General features: G+C 38.3%; 1 protein-coding gene across 1 annotated transcript in view; it reads left to right on the top strand.

Annotated features, from left to right (window-relative positions):
* Positions 1–16,825, top strand: part of ARFGEF1 (ARF guanine nucleotide exchange factor 1) — a 97,727-nt gene that overhangs the window by 72,249 nt on the left and 8,653 nt on the right. The window contains exons 23-32 of the mRNA XM_082044731.1: positions 2,944–3,034; positions 4,206–4,246; positions 4,354–4,523; positions 5,166–5,317; positions 5,479–5,651; positions 6,409–6,569; positions 7,219–7,349; positions 8,890–9,019; positions 9,920–10,055; positions 10,143–10,281. Coding sequence (XP_081900857.1) covers positions 2,944–3,034; positions 4,206–4,246; positions 4,354–4,523; positions 5,166–5,317; positions 5,479–5,651; positions 6,409–6,569; positions 7,219–7,349; positions 8,890–9,019; positions 9,920–10,055; positions 10,143–10,281 — 1,324 coding nt within the window. The remainder of the gene's footprint in view (positions 1–2,943; positions 3,035–4,205; positions 4,247–4,353; positions 4,524–5,165; positions 5,318–5,478; positions 5,652–6,408; positions 6,570–7,218; positions 7,350–8,889; positions 9,020–9,919; positions 10,056–10,142; positions 10,282–16,825) is intronic.

Consider the following 16,825-nt stretch of genomic DNA (forward strand, 5'->3'; position numbering starts at 1 on the left):
GGTTACTTTGGTACTCAATAAGTGCCTTTTTTTAGGTTGGCCTGAGAGCCAAAATTTACTTCATAAATGAGATCTTGTTTCCTGTTCTCCTAGAATTATATAGCTTTCGTATCATAAATTATCTTTAAAAGATTTTTTTTTTCAGCAGGAACACAGTTAAATACATATGGGTGTAGGGTTTATAGGAAAATATGGGAGCATCAAATAAGTATTTATAACTCAATTTGAATGTTAGAAAGTTTCTGGTTTAGTGTGATGCTTGGTATATCCTGCCTTTTGAACAACTTCACTTACAGCCAAGCAAAAGCTTTGTTTCACCTCAATTTTTCATGTAACTTAGAGATTTTTATTAAGCAGTAATGTTTATTTTACTAGTTTTCCTGATATTTGTGCTCAACTAGTCCTAATCGTCTGGCTTTGTATTCTCCTCATACAGCTCATCTTATTCTGTAGTCAGTCCTTTTCTTTGCACTGTGCTCTCCCTCACCTTGCCAGGAGTTGCTGAAGGGAAACCTTATTCCTGGAAACGAATGCGTCTGCCAATGTCTCATATACTGAGCTTCTTCCTGCCTTTCTAATATGCATCCTCCAGTTCAGTGTTCCCTGATGACCTCTCCAGCTTTGCTATTTCCAAATGCTGGCAGTTTCTCTACCCTGAAGTGATTGGCCTTTAAAGTCCTAATAGCTGAAGAATGTAAACTGTAGTCCAGCGTCTCTAAATCATACTTGCTAGTCATTAGTGTATATCCAACTCATAAAGATTTTTTTCCCTCTGTTAACTACATTTCCAAGGAAAATACTGTATGGCCAAATGCATTTAATGTTTCTCTCTGAATTGAATTTCTGGAATGCTTGTTACAGTGCACATATGGAAACTTAAAGATATTTTTTTTTAATAATAATACCACTTCAGTCGTATGGGAAAATACCTAACTCAAAGGAGCTTAGTTTTTCATACACTTAGGGGCTGTTAGAACATAGTAAATTTCTCAACTGTTTCAGTTTTTCGCTCTACGAATCTTATGTTGTAAATATTTTAATTTTCTTTCTGTGATCACTCTGAAGTATCTTTTGGAACTGTGGCTTTCTAGAAGTCTTCCTATAAACTTACATTCCTGCGAAGAATAGGGTACATATGCTCATACATAGAGACACATATTTAACAGGAAAATACTTGTTTAATTGAGTGAATTTAAGTGAAGCTGCAGTTGGGTGACACACAAACTTCATGCAGACGTGCATAAGCAGCAGCATTCACTCTTCTTGCTGAAGTAGTGTGTATGTTTAAAATAAAAAATCCTTTTCACATTTACTGCCCAAACCAGGATTCAGGTGTGCGCTCTTCAGGTGTCTACATTTGAATGCCTTCATCACTCTTGCATTATCTTCCTGCTGTGGCACTTTTTTGTTTTACTTGAAAATTCAAGGCATCACAGGCACTTCTGTTGTAAAAGAAAAGAAATTAGCATCTATTTCTTTGCTTCTTTGTAAGAGTGTGGGCTTACTTGGAGTTGTAACTGTGAAGTTCAGCTTTCTTCTACTCTAGTTTCTATGCACATAGTCAGAAGACAAAACCTACTGCTGTGTGAAGGTCATAGCCAAAGCACATTGCCTAGCTAACCAGAAATCTTCTTTGAACAATGGGAATCTGAGGGATCAGTTTGTTCATACAGGTGACTCTGTGTTTCATTGTAAAATATCTCATAACTGTTAGAGTATAAATCTACCAAGTCTTCCAGCATGGATTACGATACTATAGCAGTAAGGAATTCTCATGCAAACTGGCAGGGTTGGGCAGGGCTACCTGACTTCTTGGAAGTGGCCCTTCAAATTCACCTCACCAAGCTTCAAGTTTATTGATCCTGGCAGCTTGTGTGCTGAGAAGTTTTGATCAAACCCAAGAGTATAACAGGTTGCTGAAATACCAGTGTAAGGCTATGTATGTATGTATGGACGGAAAGGTTACTCCATAAATGCCCGAGAAAAATCCTTCAGATGCATCAGTTTACATTTGACAGCCAGTCATCTGCAGCTGCCTGTGAGTGCGGAGCACAGCGTGACTTGAGCAGGCTTTGGCAAGCAGTCTGAAACATGAGAAATGTTTCTCTGCGAAGCTCAGAGAATAAAACTGCTGGCCTTTGAGTCTCATGTTCTCCACTGTCTTTCTGATAGGCTGCCTAAGAAAAAAACCCTAAATACAGGGTAGGTGGAATTACACAGAATGATTGTAAGATTCCTGCTCTTTTTTTTTTTTTTTAACAGGGTGAGGGGTTAGCATAGAGATTGCTGCAAATTTCAGAGATTTACTCACTGTGAAGTTCTTAACCTGAGCTTTCTCAGGTGTGGACTACAGTTTCTGGCTTCCAAAACAAATATTGCTGGTTTTATCTAAAGATTTTTTTTTCTTATTGTTGTTACGTGGTAATTTTGTTGTACTTGAGATGTAGCTTTAGGATGGACTTTTGATGAGAACTCTTCTCTGTGAATGATTAAGAAGAAAACCTATCAGGATGGATATACTCATTCACTGCTAATTAAGTGTGAAAATTCTCCGTTGTGTGGTGGTGTCTGTCATATGTTATGTATTTTCAGTAGCAGAATTACCAAAGGTCCATTTAAATATGCAGAGGAAAAGCTGCATTTTGTGCTTTTGAATTTTTTCACTTTCATCTATTCATAGAGGTGTTCCAAATGTGGACAATTTTCTGCAACTAATACAGTTTATAGACTGATAGAGAATCTAGAGAATTAGAACTTAGATGAACATACAACTGTTCACTGTTGTGTCCAGCTCATGCAAAGAAAATTAATAACGTACTTCTCTTTTTTGTGAATTAAAAATATATTTAATTATACTGGTAGTGGCATGATTTCTCTTCCTCTTTCTTCCCAGCCCTTTCTGTGTTCTCTCTTACCCATTTTTTAAATTTTGTTTACTTGTAGTTGGTGGAAATGTGGATTGGAAGCAGATAGCAAGTATACAGGAATCCATTGGTGAAACTAGCTCCCAAAGCGTTGTCGTTGCTGTAGACAGGTATTGTATTATATTTGCTGTTGCCACCTCAAGCTTTTTAAACAATGTTTGAATACCCTGTGCTAATAATAGGACTTCTGTTTGGAAAAACTAGATAAATACTACCACATTAAAGGGCTTTTTGGTTTGTGGGTTTTTTCCTTTTTTTTTACAAAGCATAAGTATTTTTGCCAGACAGAACAGAATGAAGATTAGGCAAGAAGCCTTTTTACTGATATAAAATTATTATAGGACTGTTACAGAGTGAAGACTGCTGTACTGTCCAGTGAATTCGGATTTGCTCTGTGTAACATATAGCAAATCTCATTTTGTCTTAGTACAGGGAGCATTATTGACAGACCTTTTTTCCCATAAATGTGATTACTGACTCCCCACTTTCCTCTAGGTTATGTAGATGTTGTCTGAAATTACCAAAATTGCTATTCCAGTCTTCCTTTCTATGAATCTTATTTATCCTAACTGGATTTCATCAGGCATAATACATATCATAAACATTCCCTGGTTATATTGTACTGATCAGACGGAAGTGTTAATGCATCTTGCTCTCTCAGTGTACAAGAAATCAGAAAACATCATTTTCTTAATGGTTTTCAAAATTGACAGTCTCAAAGTGGAATCATTCCCGAAGTTTACAAGCATTTCTGGGATTGAGTGTAGGCAGCAAGATCAATGTCAGTTCAATGAAAGTTGTCTTGCAGTAAAATCACATCAAGCGAACGGGAGGCCTAATGTCAAACACATACTAGCTCTTTAGTTTTGCAGCATTTCTCCCCACTCCATAATGGGAAGTGTTTCAAGTATCTATTTGTCACAGCAGATAGGAATTCTGCACTCTGGAGAAGTTTTGCTTCTGTATTTGGAGCAGGGCTGAATAGTTTATAAAATACTGACATTGTTCATCAGTCTCTGTCAATGAACGGATAGTGGTAGAAACAATGCTCACCTCCCACTCTCCGCACTTGCTTCTGGGAATTATTTTTAAATAATAGAAGCCATTGAAATATTTCTGATTTTATTTTTAAAGTTCAGTATTTTTCCACATTTACTAATTGTTTATTTTAATAAATTAAAGTAGTTGGGATATCCATCTACATATTTTTTAATATTGAATACATATTTAATAGATGCTTTCTTCAGAAATTTTAATGATGTCTTAAACTGCACTTTACAGAATATTTACTGGATCTACAAGGTTGGATGGAAATGCTATTGGTAGGTTTTATCTTCCCCCCCCGCACTTCTCACCCCCATAAAATACAAAGCAACTTTGTCTTAAACCTTGGAAAAATACTGCATTAAATTCTGTGGTCATTTAACAGTGGATTTCGTTCGCTGGCTTTGTGCTGTATCTATGGATGAACTGCTCTCTGCTACCCACCCTCGAATGTTTAGTCTGCAGAAGATTGTAGAGATTTCTTACTACAACATGGGTCGGATAAGGCTACAGTGGTCTAGAATCTGGGAAGTTATTGGAGATCATTTTAATAAGGTATCCCTGTTAATGATTAGACATCATACTCCTTTTGAATTATCAATACAAATAAATTTTATTTAGAGATTTCTTGGAAAAGCATGTGCTCATCTGGATTAGAGAGGGTTTTTTCTGTACTTCTGTATAAGTAGCTTAAAACAAAAACATATTGTAAACCTGGAAAGGCCTGCAAGAAGGCTGAGGTACACAACATAATAAATGTAAAAGTAGGAGTATACTTGAAGTTACTTATCATGAGCTAGGTCTAGAACTGTCTGTGTTTAGTTATGTGTTGTAATTTTTGGGAGTGTTTCATGAAGCTTGGGGTAAGAGATTGTTTTCTGTTCAAGTCTAAATTGACTATTTATCAGGTGAATGTTTGACATGCATTTTTAATATGACTTGTTGAAGTCTTTCTAGACAACTTGCTTATTTTTATGAAGTTTTTAATACTAGGATAGATAATGTAGAAAACAGCTGGAATTGCTTAGGGATTATTGAATTGCATTAACAATGTGGTTTATGGAATAGGCTACTGTTCAGTTTTGTTAATTTTCTAGTACTGCTTAGTTCTCCATTATCAAATGTAAAGGTAGCTTGGTCTGAATCCATAAGAATTCTGATGCAAGCTTACTGTGCATTTCTGTTCTACGTTACCAGGTTGGCTGCAATCCCAATGAAGATGTAGCTATTTTTGCAGTGGACTCATTAAGGCAGTTATCAATGAAGTTCTTAGAAAAAGGAGAACTTGCTAATTTCCGATTCCAGAAGGACTTCCTAAGACCGTTTGAACATATCATGAAGAGAAACAGGTAATAATATAGAATTAACTGAATCACCTGGGATCATAAGCACCAACTTTTGCAGTTAATGTTTCAGATCGCTTTTGTAAAATCAGTTGCTGGAGAACTATACTGTTCTAATTTATTATGTCATTTAATTTAAACAATTATTGTTTATTCTCTTAATTTAGGTCTCCTACTATCCGAGACATGGTTGTACGGTGTATTGCACAGATGGTAAATTCCCAGGCTGCTAATATTCGTTCTGGCTGGAAAAACATATTCTCAGTATTTCATCTGGCAGCCTCAGATCAGGATGAAAGTATAGTGGAACTTGCATTCCAGACAACAGGACACATTGTCAGTGAGTACTGGTGATGCTCAAACATCATGAAAGGTCTATGTGACTCCAGAGAATGAGCAGCTTTGTTTATCTGTTGGCTCTACAGCCTGCACAGTAAAGTCCACTTCATGGTTTAGAACTAAATGCATAGTCACTTTACTCTAATGTTGTTTGCTTATCTTTTTCCTTGTTTCTGAATTTACTTATCTATGGTCCTGTTTAGGAGAAAGTGCTGAGCTAGCTGACACTATGATTTCCACCCCCCCTTCCCATTCTAATAATCTAGATCCCAGGCTTTAAGTGCCAAAAGGGATCTCTTTATTCTGTCTCAACCTCTGCAAGTTCCTGAAACTTTTTCAACATTGATGAAGAATGATTTATTTTTTTTCCCTCAAAAGTGATTATTTAAAATCAAGGCAACAGGACCGTATTGCTGAGGGAAGTCCTTTTGTGGATGTAACCGTGCTTTATATAGCCCTCCTAAGCTCTGGTCACACAGACCTATTGCTGTGTTCTTGCTTAACTGTTAAATTTCCCTCCTTTGGACTAGATGCTACCTTGATTTTAGACACTTATTTACTGTTAAAATAGAGTGCCCTCTAGGTGATTTTTTTTTTTGAGCATTCATTTTTTAGTTTTTATTACTACTCAAGCATTTGACAGCACCAATCGATGAGCCAGTCTCTCATGACTTCTGTTACAATCAGTTCAAATTAGAATTAATGGATTTTAAAGTATGACACTTTTTTTCTTTCTTCTGTTCACACTTTTCTCCCAGCAATTGTGTTTGAAAAACACTTCCCAGCAACCATAGATTCTTTCCAGGATGCAGTAAAGTGCTTGTCTGAATTTGCCTGCAATGCAGCATTTCCAGATACCAGTATGGAAGCGATCCGCCTCATTCGCCACTGTGCAAAATACGTATCTGATAGACCTCAGGTACAGTCTGTATTAACTAAGTGATAAGTGCTTTAATCAACAAGGCTTTTATAAAGAAAAAAATTACTCACGCTATCCTTATTGGCTTCCCTTCTAGTTTCAGAGATGAGAAATGTACTTTATTCAGAAGCAATAGGAGTGTAAAATGCTGCAGGCTTTGAAAGTATCAGTGATTTTTTTTCTCGCTTTATTCTCCCTGCCTATCCCCATCCACCCAGTTCAACTGGTAGCTACCTTTCCTGGGAGCTGCTGGAAATCAGCATATCTCAGGATCTGCTCTCTGCTGAGAAGTGTTGTGAAAAATGGGTAATACTTGATATCCTCAAAATATTATGGTAGATCCTCACTTTCAGTGCTGTCTCTATAAATTGTAAAGAGTAAGAAACTCAGACCGAACTGCAAGCAAAACCTGATGCTTGGATGTATCATGTAATTTATTTTTTTAGTTTATTTTTCATAATATACTAAGCATTACTTTGAAAAACACTTGACCTTCTCAGTATTATTGTTGTTATTATTTTGATTGCCAACTCACCTGAGGTATCAGGGTGTAATACTAGTACAGCAGAGATTGTTATTTATAGTCCAAAATGTGTTTTGAAGAATCTAACTCTTACGGCTCTGTATAACCCTGTGTTTTCTTCTAAAGGCGTTGAAGGAATACACAAGTGATGACATGAATGTAGCTCCTGAAGACAGAGTGTGGGTCCGAGGATGGTTCCCAATTCTGTTTGAGTTGTCCTGTATCATCAATAGATGCAAATTAGATGTAAGAACCAGGTAACAATGAGTATTTGTAATTCAAATTTTAAAAGGCTTTATTTTACACTTTTAAAATAGAAACAACTCTCTTAGTAAACATAACCATCATAAAATGACTTACATATTTAATTTAGGTGCTATCACTGCAGGAACATGAGATTCTTTAAAAACACATTTTAAACAGGTGCTAAAATGCAGAAATTAGATCTGTGTTCTTTACATATGAAATTTTTATCTTCCATTGTAATAAATAACAAGTGGTTGTAATTGGATTATGTTAAAAGAAAGATATTACATTTCCTTTAAGTTAAATATTCAAACAGTGCCTGTTTAGGATGAATAGCCATGAAATCACAAAGGTAAGAACTATTTAAATAATTCCTTTGAAAATAAATAAAAGCTTAAGTAAATTAAAACACAGTGACTGTTTTTCGTTTATTATGGAACCTATAAACTATTTAAAACAGCTCAGCTCAATCATATGGATTGGAGGCATCTTATGCATAGAAAACAGTAAAATGTAAAAGTCAACTTTTAACTTTCGTAACATAGAACAAGCAAGCATTTTTTTAACATGGAAGGTCAACTCTAAATGGTCAATATTCATTAAAGCCCCCTACTTTTATTTTCGTTTAAATAAGGTATTGCATTGGATTAATATCTGTATTTTTCCAGTGGCAATACTGATGTTCTCTATTCATTAGTAAATATAAATGTGTGATATTTGATTCCATGATGGATGCTTCTGTTACTTATTCCATTTTAGTGATTTGTCATAGTTGACCTGGGTATGTTACATTTTTGCTCAGTTTAAACAAATGTAAAATGCTTCATGCAATGATTAGGATTTGTTTCAGTAGACTCCAACTGCAACATTCTGTTGAAATCTTTTTGCTTTTAATTAAAACTCATTACCCCAGTCCTGACTTTCTGTGTCTTACCCATCATACTTACCTTGGGGATTTTAAAACTGTTTTTATACCATGATTCATTAACTGGTTGAGGGTTACAGAAACAGTTGGGAAAACAGAGCTGTACTTTCATTTCATGTAAAACCTGCTTATTTTCCTTGATTATGGCTTTTCACTTATGAATTGTATCCTGTAAAGTGTTTTTGTTGCAGTTCTGATGCTAAATATGAGGGGTTGTATACAAGTAATTTTAAGTTTACACATATACATGTGAGCTGTGCACCTGGGTTCCCTTTATAGCTGGTGAAGATTGATACTCATTTCCAGACCTCTGTATTACTTACCTGGAAATACCTGTTCCTTTAATTTTGTGACCCTTTCTAAAGAAGTTGTTTTCCTGTTTTAATTCTAAATTACCACAATTCTCAAAAGTATTTTCTGGCTATTGCCTGTGACTTTTAAAGTCCTTTTTAAAGAAGCTGATTTTTGATGCTGATTTTTGTACTGGCATGACTGATCCATATCAGATCAATATATAATGTTCTTAATAGTATTTGAGTTTGTTAAGGCTGTTGCACCTGGAGATACTTGGTCTAGTGCATTTCTTTTTGTAACTCTTAATATATGTTGGTTGTTCTTCATTTCAGGGGCTTAACAGTAATGTTTGAAATAATGAAGACATATGGCCATACTTACGAAAAACACTGGTGGCAGGATTTGTTTCGGATTGTCTTCAGGATATTTGACAACATGAAATTGCCAGAACAGCAGACTGAGGTGAAAAAAAGTGGGGCAAGATAATGTACATGAGATCTATATTTACAGTAGAAAACCTGATTAATAATATCGCTTATCAGGGAATGTCAGGCAAACCTCAACACTTCAGTGGTTGACCTGTGATTCTTGTAGCCTTATTTTGTTTTATTAGTGTTCTGTTGGACCTATTGTCACTCTTCTCATTTATTTTAAACTGTGTGTGTAAAAGGCCTAGTCGTTTACAGTATAGACAGTAGAAGAATAACATATAGTGCAACATATGTGGGGCTTGTAAGAAGAGCTGGAGCTTTTACAGGTGATGTCTGGAATCTGAGCTGCACATCATTTTGTGGCAGTGTGCTCCATGGAATGAGGCTCGTAATCAGCAGTGAAGTCACACTTAGAAGAAATAAGTTCTGCTAGTTCAAAACTTTTTGATGACTAGGGGAAAAAAGAAATTGTAATTAATTAAACAAATAAATTACAAGCACTAACTAACAAGCAAACAACCAAGCCCAAAAAACAGCACTGTGCTTTCACTGCACCCTTTTGACCAGTCAAACAGGTTTTGACCTCCCAGACCAAGACCAGGAACTGTTCTGACAAAGAAGTGTAACAGAAATGGACTTATTAATGTAAATTGCATATAAATGATTAATAGTATAAGTTTGATGAAAATTGTGAACTGTTTGGGAGGCTCTGACTATTTGTAGAAGGACGCAGCTCACTTCCTAAACTTTTATTCCCTGGAAAATATTTAGAAGAAAAATAGAACACTTAGCTTGGCCTTAAACTATTGAGCTCAGGTTAGACACCGAGTTAAGTGTCAAACTCAGTATATCACAATGCTTGTCAGTCCAATAATCTGTTCTCCGAGCAGCCTTAAACTAAGTTGTGACCTTTTTTTTTCCCTCCTCCTAGAAAGCTGAATGGATGACAACTACTTGCAACCATGCACTTTATGCAATATGTGATGTATTCACACAGTATTTAGAAGTACTTAGTGATGTTCTTTTGGATGATATATTTGCACAGCTGTACTGGTGTGTGCAACAAGGTAGGACTGTACCAAATTATGTTAAAAAATGTTAACATTTTACTATGCTGAATGTGAATAAACAAATGCTCTGTTTGTCTTTTCCAGACAATGAACAACTGGCACGGTCTGGCACAAACTGTTTGGAGAATGTTGTAATCCTAAATGGTGAAAAGTTTACCCTAGAAATCTGGGATAAAACTTGTACTTGTATGCTGGATATTTTCAAAACTACAATCCCTCATGCGTAAGATGACTGTTAATACGTATACTTTGTAAAATAGTTCAGCTAGATGACTTCTGATTTGAAGCTCTTAGATATCTAATAGGTGGGGTGAACAAAAAGCTGTTACGTGTGGACTAAAGAGAAGCAGACTTTCTTGGAACATAATGATAGATTATGTGCCAGATACACTACTTTTGTTTTGTAAATGATAAACTGTTAAAAACTTGAAAATACCATATGTGATTTTAAAAAAAAAGTTACCTGATTAGATTTTTAAATGTTGGATTTTTTGAGAAGTACTATCTGATTTTTTGGTCCTTTTCATTCCTTAACAGAAGAATGCTATTCATAGGCAAACCTTGCAATTTGTAATTACATTTGAAGCTTTTTCCACAAAATACTAAAATACTGCAACAGTCTTGCAGATTTAGGTCTCTGTGGTTGATGGTGAACGTGCATCATAGTTTCTATGAATCCTAATCTTCTCATGAAAATTATCTTGCATATTTGATAGATGCCTTTCCCTTCATGTTATAACTCTATGTGAAGTTTCTTGGAACAAGGCTGGGTTGTTCTGAGTAGGATGTTATTCACTTACATCATAGAGCAGAATAACAAGAAGTCATGACCAGCATTATATCAAAGATGAGGTTTTTCTTCCCTACCAACAGTGAGGTGAAACGCCACTTGTTTTCAAATCTTGTAGTCTTAATGTTAAACTTAATGTTAAATTGTTGTATTATTACTTGTCCTATGTCTGTCATCTAGTTTGTAGGATTTACTTCTGGGTGTCACCTAGTTCAGGTCTCAAGAAAACATCAGTCTTTCTTTGAGAGTTCTATATCAGCACTGTAAGAGAGCTTCATTCATGCTTAAAGGATAAGTTTATCCATATGTCACTATCTCACCTGCTTTTCTGTGTGAGTAGGTATGAATTGCATCTAAAAATAATGCTAAAGTAAAGACGAAACATCTGGGACCTAGCAAGTTTTTTTTTTTTCTTTGCACTTTGGTAACTGTTCGGGTTTCCACATAGGATCAAAATTTAGGTTTCTGGGTATTCTTTCAGTTGAATATTAGAAATCCTTCTAGAGCAGCATTTTGAATATCTTAATCTTTAGACACATCCAACATATTCTTATTGCCTTTAGCTATATCTGGTTTGAAGTATATGCATTATTCCCTTTGATGTTTATGGCATTCTGCTTTTCAAATGGGTTATTTTTCTTAGGAGGGTACCTGACTCCTTCCATAGATTTCCATTCTTTATTTCCCATCTCCTTTTTTAATCTTTCTATGCCTTCTTTGAGAACTTAATTATGTTATTCCTTCTTACATTTCTGGGAGGTTCCCAGCTTTTGCAGGGTGAGGTTAAACTTACTGGGATTTTCTACGTGAGTAATCCCTTGAGGGTATGTAATCATTCTCCTGTCCCATGGTGAAGGTACCACCTGCTCTTTTCCAAACAGTTGTTGGGGGACACAAAACTGCTCAAAACAGTCTTTTCACTTTGACCATATTTGATTAAAACTGAAGCTTTTTGGATGGGTAAGAAAAAACTATGATAACAGTATGCAAGTATTTGTTTGTATTTTTAATGGAGATGTTCTTCTTTTTTTATTTTCTTCTTCTCCATCTGAGCCCTAGGAGGATACATCTTCTTCCTTCTGTACACCTCCTTATTTTTTTTCCTCTCTTTATGGGATCTAGTTCTTTTTCTGTGACTCTGGGTCTGGCTGGCATTTCGTATCTGTATTTCTTTTTCCTCTGTCAGCCCTATTTTTGTGGTGGAGCTTTTTCTGCACTCCCAGCCTTTCTTTTTTTTTTTTTTTTTTTGACAGCACAGCTTTAATACCCAGCTTGCTGTGGAGGCTGCCCCGCTACTTAGAGAAGGTGGCAAATGCCCCTTTTACCTTTGCTTTCCCATGTTGGAAGTAACAGAGTAGTTATCATTGAAATGAGATAAATTGCACAGTGGTATACATGCAGGTTTTATGGGCAAATGCTTTATTGCTAGTTGTCTGGAACTAGTCAGATGCTATGAATCTCTGGAGTGTAAAGTATCTTCTGGCACAGGTTTTTATTAATCTGATCAGGTAGGATCATGTCTGTTCTCTTTTAGCATTCATATAAAACATCTTCCAGGTACTTGGTAACTTACTTCTTCAATTTAAGAGTTGCAGCATTGTCTGCAGGAGTTCTTATTTGCAGTACTAGCTTCTGCCGGTTCTTGGCAAGTCACCTTTTTGCAAAGAGAGGTGATCATATTATTTCCTTGTTTGGAAAATTAGTACTACAATATTTAGTCAGCTACCAAATTCAGCAAGAGTCACTTACTAGATAAGCCCAATCTGTACTCCTGTCAATCTTCCATAAAATCATTGAGGTGTTAATAGCTGAAGCTACTAACACAGAATCACATAGAATGGCTGAGATGGGAAGGGACCTCCGGAGGTCATTCCATCTGATAGCCCCTACTCAAGCAAGGCCACCCAGAGCAGTTTCCCCAGGACCGTGTCCTTTTTTTTTTAATATCTCCAAGGGTGGAAACTCCACAGCCCCCCTGGGCAACCTGTGCAGTGCTTGGTCACTCTCACAGTGAAAAATTGTTTCTTGATGTTCAGAGTGAACCTCTTGTGTTTCAGTTTGTGCCCATTGCCCCTCATCCTGGCACTGGGAACCACTGAAAAGAGCCTGGCTCCCTCTTCTTTTCATTTCCCCTTCAGGTATTTACATATACTGATGAGGTCTTCTGAGCCTTCTCTGCTCCAGGCTGAACAGTCCCAGCTGTCACAGCCTTTCCTCAAAGGGGAGATGCTCCAGTCCCATAATGGTCTTTGTGGCTTTTTGCTGGACTCTCTGATCTGTCCATGGACACAGTGCTGAGCAGAGGGGCAGGATCACCTCATGTAGCCCAGGGTACCATCCTCTTTCTTTGCAGCAGGAGTTCAGCTGTTGTCGAGGGTTAAGATTGCGGGGTGACAATAAAACCCTGGCAGATGTATTGTTAACCTCCTCTCCCCCCCCACTTCCCCCTTTTTGCCCCTCCCTCTCCCCCCTTCCCACTAAGGATAGGCGATCGGGAGGGAAAGAAGGACAGAGAGAAGAGAGTTGGAAAAAATTAAAGATGTTTTACTAATGCTACTAATAAGAATAGAGAAAATAATACAAAATATACAAAACCAATCTTGAAAGTCTCAGCAACTGCAGAGCCGGCCACCAAAGTCCAGGATTAGACTCTGCAGCCAAGTGGAGCTGGATTCAGTCTCTCACTAGGCCTCAGTTCTCAGGGACAACCAGCGAGATCCTCTCCTAAGGTCGGCCATAAGCAGAAGGGAAAAGGGACGAGATCCTCATGATCTCCCACTTTTATATGAAGTATTCACGTGAATGGAATGTTATACACAGTTGGTCAGTTTCTTGGTCACTTGTTTCTCGTCGCCCCTCTCGCGAGATGTCCATCCATGCTTATCAATATGTTTGCATTCCATTGCTAGGTTTACCAAAACATGTGTCTGGTTCTCCAGGAAAATGCAGTTAATATGAAGGCTTTAGCTGACAGGCAAAATTCACTGAAAGAGAAACTTGTTTTTTAGCAAAACCAGGACATTCCACCCCTTATAATATGCCATTCGCTGAATACTTAAACCTTATCAATACAATCTATCAACACAATCTAATTAATCACTACTACTATATATATATATACATATATACACAGGAGTAATTAATCAGTGGACCATCCTTTAAAAAGTTCATTAAGTTCATTTTGTCACGACAGTCTCCCAGGGCAGGAAAAATGGTGCAAGTGCATCTCATGACCACTGTTTGTAGGTTAAAGACATCAACTTCGAGGAATTTGTCAGGCGCCACTCGAAGAAGCTAGCTCTGGTTTCATCATCACTGTCTTGATCTGAAAGACACTTATTAAATGCTGTTAGTATGGTAATTCACAACATGCAGTTCAGTATTGAATATTTTCACCTAAACTCAAGTCCCCTTGAGGTACACACCGAACTTCTCCATCCTTAAGCATCACCCACCAGGTGCTGCCAGGTCCCTGGGCAAAAACAATCCCACGAATGGGCTTGCCTTTGCCTGAGGCAGGAGTAACCCAGACTGCCTTTCCTAGCATGTTTTTCATGTGTACTACAGGGACTTTATCTCCTTCTACAGTCCGTAGAATTTCTGGTTGGGCAGGCCCGGCTCGATTGGTTGATCCCCTGGTGTTGACAAACCAAGTGGCTTTTGCTAAATGTGAATCCCAGTTTTTAAAGGTTCCACCACCAAGTGCCTTTAGTGTAGTTTTTAGCAAACCATTGTACCTTTCAATTTTCCCAGAGGCTGGTGCATGATATGGAATATGATATACCCACTCAATGCCATGTTCTTTGGCCCAATTGTCTATAATACTGTTTTTGAAATGAGTACCATTGTCTGATTCAATTCTTTCTGGCGTACCATGTCGCCAAAGGACTTGCTTTTCAAGGCCCAAGATAGTATTTCGGGCTGTAGCATGAGGTACGGCATATGTTTCCAACCATCCAGTGGTTGCTTCCACCATTGTAAGTACATAACGCTTACCTTGACGTGTTTGTGGAAGTGTAATATAATCAATCTGCCAAGCTTCTCCATACTTATACTTTAACCATCGCCCCCCATACCATACAGGTTTTAACCGTTTTGCTTGTTTGATTTCGGCGCAAGTTTCACATTCATGAATAACCTGTGAAATAGTGTCCATAGTTAAATCCACCCCTCGATCGCGAGCCCATTTATATGTTGCATCTCTACCTTGATGCCCTGAAGCATCATGGGCCCACCGAGCTAGGAAAAGTTCACCTTTATGTTGCCAGTCCAAGTCCACCTCAGCTACTTTAATCTTAGCAGCTTGATCTGCTTGTTGGTTGTTTAGATGTTCCTCGGTGGCTCGACTTTTAGGCACATGAGCATCTACATGCCGAACTTTCACAGGCAGGCTCTCTAGCCGAGCAGCAATGTCTTGCCACAGTGTGGCAGCCCAAATGGGTTTACCTCTGCGCTGCCAGTTGTTTTTCTTCCATTGCTGTAGCCACCCCCACAAGGCATTTGCTACCATCCATGAGTCAGTATAGAGATAAAGTATTGGCCACTTCTCTCGTTCAGCAATGTCCAAAGCCAGCTGGATGGCTTTCACTTCTGCAAACTGACTCGATTCACCTTGTCCTTCAGTGGCTTCTGTAACTTGTCGTGTGGGACTCCACACAGCAGCTTTCCACCTTCGATGTTTTCCTACAAGACGACAGGATCCATCTGTGAACAGTGCATACTGCTTATCAGTCTCTGAAAGAGTATTATACGGTGGTGCTTCTTCAGCACGTTTTACTTCCTCCTCATCTGGAGACATCCCAAAGTCTTTACTTTCTGGCCAGTCTGTAATCACTTCTAAGATCCCTGGGCGATTGGGACTTCCAATTCGAGCTCGTTGTGTGATCAATGCAATCCATTTACTCCACATAACTTCGGTTGCATGATGTGGAGAGGGAACCGTCCCTTTGAACATCCAACTCAGCACCGGCAGTCGAGGTGCCAGGAGGAGCTGTGCTTCAGTACCGATCACTTCTGAAGCAGCTCGAACTCCTTCATATGCTGCTAGTATCTCTTTTTCAGTTGGAGTATAATTGGCCTCAGATCCTTTGTATCCTCGACTCCAAAAACCTAAGGGTCGACCTCGGGTTTCTCCTAGTGCTTTCTGCCAGAGGCTCCAGGTAAGTCCATTATCTCCGGCTGCGGTGTAAAGCACATTTTTAACATCTAGTCCAGTCCGAACTGGTCCAAGGGCCACCGCATGAGTTATCTCACGCTTAATTTGTTCAAAGGCTTGTCGTTGTTCCGGGCCCCACTCAAATTGGTTCTTTTTACGAGTCACTCGATAGAGAGGGCTCACAATGTGGCTGTAGTCAGGGATATGCATTCTCCAAAAACCTACAACGCCCAAGAAAGTCTGTGTCTCCTTTTTATTAGTAGGTGGAGACATTGCAGCAATTTTGTTGATCACATCCATTGGGATCTGACGACGGCCATCTTGCCATTTTATTCCTAAAAACTGGATCTCTCGTGCAGGTCCCTTGACCTTGCTTCGTTTTATGGCAAAACCAGCATCCAAAAGAATCTGAATTATTCTCTCACCTTTCTCGAAGACTTCTTTCGCTGTGTCGCCCCATACGATGATGTCATCAATATATTGCAAGTGTTCTGGAGCTTTACCTTGTTCCAGCATGGTCTGGATCAGTCCATGGCAGATGGTAGGACTGTGTTTCCACCCCTGGGGCAAGCGATTCCACGTGTACTGGATGCCTCTCCAGGTGAAAGCAAACTGCGGCCTGCACTCTGCTGCTACAGGAATAGAGAAAAATGCATTAGCAATGTCAATTGTAGCATACCACTTAGCTGCCTTTGACTCCAGTTCAAATTGCAGTTCTAGCATGTCAGGCACAGCAGCACTCAGTGGTGGCGTAACTTCATTCAGGCCACGATAGTCCACAGTTAGTCTCCACTCATCACTAGACTTACGCACTGGCCAGAT

Source organism: Streptopelia decaocto (assembly GCF_964273445.1).
Source record: "Streptopelia decaocto genome assembly, chromosome: 2".
In the NCBI taxonomy this organism is placed as follows: domain Eukaryota; kingdom Metazoa; phylum Chordata; class Aves; order Columbiformes; family Columbidae; genus Streptopelia; species Streptopelia decaocto.